This window comes from Enhydra lutris, unplaced genomic scaffold, assembly GCF_002288905.1.
Source record: "Enhydra lutris kenyoni isolate GAN:26980312 unplaced genomic scaffold, ASM228890v2 scaffoldscaffold145, whole genome shotgun sequence".
In the NCBI taxonomy this organism is placed as follows: Eukaryota; Metazoa; Chordata; class Mammalia; order Carnivora; family Mustelidae; genus Enhydra; species Enhydra lutris.
The window spans coordinates 1-4,982 of NW_019154229.1; the positions used below are offsets into that span (position 1 = coordinate 1).

At 48.8% G+C, this 4,982-nt stretch overlaps 1 gene segment (V, D, J or C); it reads left to right on the plus strand.

The window, feature by feature from the left end:
* Window positions 1-884: 884 nt before the first annotated feature.
* On the plus strand, window positions 885-1,586 carry LOC111140034. The segment is given in 2 exon segments: window positions 885-955; window positions 1,161-1,586. Coding segments are annotated over 2 exon segments (468 nt in total).
* The last annotated feature ends 3,396 nt before the right edge of the window (window positions 1,587-4,982 follow it).

Consider the following 4,982-nt stretch of genomic DNA (forward strand, 5'->3'; position numbering starts at 1 on the left):
TCTTAAGGGAATCCCTCCCCTGCCCCCTTCCCTCTGCTTAAGAAGGAGCAGGAGGAGGAACAGTTGCAGGAAGTTTATATGGTGCTCAAGTAACCCTGCTCTGACTTCTCAAACCACTGGAGGGAACTGAATATTCTTGAAGGCACATAGATTTCATTTATTGTTTAATTCAACACAAAACAGAAATATTGAACTGAAATATTGAACTGAAAAGATAGAATAACTAAAATTCAGGATTCAGTCTTCCCCTAGGTCCAATGAGTGTCCCACATATCTCCCCGAGGAAGGAAATTCTGGGCCTGTCTTCCATCTCTTATCTCTCTGGACATTGCACAGCTCCAGGACCCAAGATCAAGGGTTTGCCGCATCCTTACCCATCTGCAGGAGAAAAAATGGCCCAGAACTCGATATTTTCCAGTCAGAGGTTTTATAAAAAGTTGGGCCCAAGTTCTCCACTTTCTTTTTGTACCTTCCAATTCTTTTGCCCTTTCCTGCCTTCCATTATTTGTTTCCCAGCATATTCTGTTTTTTTTTTACCAGGGTTGTTGATATGAAGAGCCAAGTTCATCTTTTCTGGAAACTGAACCCGTTTAAAGACATTTTAAATTGAAAATAGAAGCTCTTCATTCGATCTTGTAGCAGTTTGTCATTTTAGAACTTCTTAGTTGTTCTCAGAGCTTCTAAGTTGACTTTTGTGTGTTCCTGTTGTAAACTCTATTTTGGAGGTTTTTTTTGGCTCCTTACATTTCCACTGGTACTTTCACAACCCACTGCTTATGAGATTTGCTTCTGTTCCCCCTGACTGCTTTGCATAAGCCCCTCCAGTCCCAGACCAGAGGCTCAGGCTGTATAAAAGGGGCCTTTGCTATGTGAGCTGAGCTGCGTCGGGCAGGCAGGGGCAGCAAGATGGCATCACAGAGGCAGGTGCTCCTATCCTTGTTGCTGTGGGTCTCAGGTGAGAAGCTGAAAAGTGCCATAATCCTTCTGGAGTAGTGTCATTTTAAACAACTTTTTACATTATATACTGAGAAACACTGATATTTGCAAAATAGACCCAATGATGTACTGACTTGTGGTACCATTAGGAAGCACGTTTGCAATGACATATTTCAGTGTGACTGGGATAAAGTGTGTCTGTATCACCATTTTTCTGATTGCAGGTGCCCATGGGGACATCACAATGACTCAGTCTCCAGGCTCCCTGGCTGTGTCTCCAGGTCAGCGGGTCACCATGAACTGCAGAGCCAGTCAGAGTGTTAGCAACTATGTAGCCTGGTACCAGCAGAAACCTGGGCAGGCTCCCAGGCTCCTCATCTATGCTGCATCCAGCAGGGCCCCGGGCATCCCAGACCGGTTCAGTGGCAGTGGGTCTGGGACAGACTTCACCCTCACCATCAGCAACCTCCAGGCCGAAGATGTGGGAAACTATTACTGCATGCAGCATGATAGTTATCCACCCACAGTGCTTCAGCCTCGAGCACAAACCTGCTCCCTGGGGCCGAGGGTCAGGGAGGCTTTGCTGCACCAGCTGTTTCCTCCCCGCTCAGCCCTGAACATGTGTGTTCCCCTATCTGCCTGAGAAGTCACGTCTCCTAACTTACTCCTTGGAGCACTTGTAAGGCCCAGCAGAACAAGAAGAGATCAGACTTTTCCTGCATCTCCCACCCCCTTTTTAAAAAAAGATTTTATTAATTTGCCAGAGAGAGAGAGAACACAAGCAGGGGGAGCAGGAGGCAGAGGGAGAAGCAGGCTCCCTTCTGAGCAGGGAGCCCAATGCAAGACTCTATCCCAGGATGCTGGGATCATGACCTGAGTTGAAGGCAGCCACTTAACCACTGAGCCACCCAGGCATCCCTCCTGCATCCTTTTTTGTGGGAGGTTAGTGAAGACAAATGCTGTGAAGATGTCTTAGGGATGCTGCCAGGAGTTTTTGTGCCCCAGGAAGATGCGTGTTTCCCAGGATCCCATGGCAGGAGTGAGCCAGGAAGGTCTGTCTTTAGCCTCTGACAAAGGGCCGTGAATGTTACACCCTGCAGGTCAGTTCTCCCTTCCTGCTCCTCTTGGACTCTGGGACATTTCTCTTTTATTTCCTCATTCTCTTTATTTCCTCATTCTCTTTTCTTAAACCTCCATCACCCTCCCACTCTGAACCTTCCCAGGATGAAACCTTTGAGCTCTCCTATTCAGAATCTCCTACATGGAAGTTAGTGTCCCTCTCGCTTTTTCCTTCCATGGGCCCTATTTCCCAGCCTTCCTGGGCAGTGTCCTGGACATTCATTTCTGCTCCAACTCCTTTCCTATCTCCCTTCTCTCTCTTCTCCATTTCTCCCAGGTGTACTCATTCTCACAAAGGCAATTCTCTCATTATTTTTTTCTTTTTGATTTTATCTATCTATTTATTGCTGGTGAGGAGGGGCTAAGGGAGATAACAAGACTTTCAGTCAGACACCCTGTTGAGTGGGGACCTGACGCCTGCTCTGTCTCATATGCCTGAGATCATGACCTGAGCCGAAACCAAGAGTTGGAAGCTCAAAAGTCTGAGCCACGCAGCCACTCTGATTCCCTCACTCATTTTAACCATGTCACTTTCAGGCAGACACTCTGTGGAGTGGGGACCTGATGGCTGCTCCGTCTCACATGCCTAAGATCATGACCTGAGTTGAAACCAAGAGTCGGATGATCAACAGACTGAGCCCCCCAGGTGCTTTGATTCCCTCACTCTTCAACCCTGTCACTTTAGGAACATGGGATGCTGTGCCTCAGCACCTTTTTCATCACTTTTCACCTTTTTCTTTAAAGTCATCCCTTGGGCATTCGGGTCCAGGACCCCAGGACCATGGCTGAGCTGAAGGCTGAGGCTCAATCGACTGAGCCACCCAGACGCCCCTGAGATGCTCAGCATTGTAATGGTGGAGAACTGGTCATGATTTTCTGATGGCACACCTAAGGCACAGCCATGAGAGTGACTGATCAAGATTGGTGGGGAAGAGACGATTGGAGGAGGATCAGCCAAACAACTGAGAGAGCAGGTAATGGAAGGTCATATACTGAATACACTGAAACCACTGGGAATTGTGACAGGCTGTGAGAGGCTCTAGGAGGTGGGAACTAAAATATTCCAGAAACCAGGAGAGACTTTGGGGCTGGTGTTAGTCTGCAATAAGGAGTGATCCTAGAGTGGCATAGTCTACCTATCTTGATTTCAAACAAACATTGTTCTTCCACTTTCTAGGCAGGCCTAGAAGTCTAGAAGTGGCTGAAGGGGGTGACAGAAGCTCGGTGAGCAGGCTGCCCAGGAAACACAGAAGCTCAGGGCACTTTTAGAAGAGACGTGGGCTACTGCGCATGTCAGTGGTTCAGTGGGGAGCGTCGGGGGAGAAGTTTTGGTGGTGAGTCCTTTATCTGTCCCGTGTTCCATATTTTTTGTTTGCCACCTTAATCTGCTTTGCTGTTCTTTCCAAATTTAAAACATTTTCTAGTGAGAAAAAGAGCTTGCTCTTTGCTCCTGCATTTGCACTAGAAGACCTTTTTTTTTTTTAAATGTTAAAAATATGTTGGGAAAAGAATAATGTGCATTGGTTCCAGCACAAGGATAGACTGAGATCTAGTGTTTTCTCCTTCCTGAGATCTTTTTTCTGGATTAAAATTTGAAAGGCAAAGTCAGGAAATAGGAATGCCAGCAGAGGATGACTAAAAACTTCCAGCAGAGAGGAGGTTCTGCATGGGGACAGCAGTAGGAGGCAATGGGAAGCGAGGTAGGGACCTGAGTGGAGAGGGCCAGACTGGGGCTGTCATGACTAGCAGGAGACTCAGAGTTAGGGCTGAAGTCTGATGTGGGGTCCTGTCACTATGACAGTACATCCTGATGTTGTAAGACCGAAGTCAGCCATATTGTCTTTAGCTTGCAGGCTGTGGATGGTATGAGTCAAGTCTGTCCTAGAGCCACTGCCTTTGAATGGGTGGGCACCCCATTAACTCAGGTGGAAGGGAGGTAAATGAGGGCCTTCAGTCCATTCTGGTGCAGGATAAGCAGTGCTTCCTGGCTGTGTGGAGGGGGCTCTCACTGGTCCTGCAGTTGATGGAGACTCTCTCGTGGGGAACCGCCAGGGACCTGGCAGCTTGGGAGAGTGTCATGTGCCCACTGGAAGCTGCTATCAGAGGCACACTGGGCAGATGCGGAGATGCTGTGATTCTATTAGAGCCAGAGTAGGCCTCCCAATGTGAGGCCAGGCCCTAAGCAAGCCTGTGCTGATGATGGCATTCGTTTCCTGTCCTCTCCCAATACTAGTCTTCTCAGGAAGCAGGAAGTTCACCCCTGAGGAAACTCTCAACTTGGTTCTCTCACCTGGACCATATGAGCAGGAGCCTGAGGATCTGGCACCATCAGGCTGCCTCTCGCCCTCCCAAGGATGCTCATACCCTCTCTGTGGAAAAGACCCAGTGAGCAGCATCAAGCCTGTGGTGGAGGCAATAGAGGTGGGAGGTTAATGTAAATCCCCAGCTGGCAGAGCTGGCAGAGTCTGAGGTTGTGGTGGTACCTGGTGATGTTGCCTGCCAGCCACTCCCCTGAGCCACCTGCACTTACCTGGCCCTCCCCCTGACAGATGACAAACAACTAGAATGATCCATTAGGCGATGGTATGTCACATGTGGCTCAGCCTGCTCTTGTCTGGGAAAAGTCACTGGGAGCCAGTTGGGAGGGCATTTTGTAGAAGATGAAGAATTAGTTCATGAGAAAGTGTTGAGGTGATAGAGGATGTGCTCTTGCCCTGCGAGCTGGGATTCACACGTTTTTGTCTTCTGTGCTTTGTCACAGTGCCTGCACACGACACGTCAATGCTAGAGGCAGGGTGAATGTGAAGTTGGGCACAGGGGGTTCTCCACTCTGAGCAGGAGTGACTGCTCTGCCTGGGAGGGCTTCAGGAAGACAGGACATTGGTTTCTAGGACTGAACCAATGGAGAGTCCTGGGCTTATCCACAC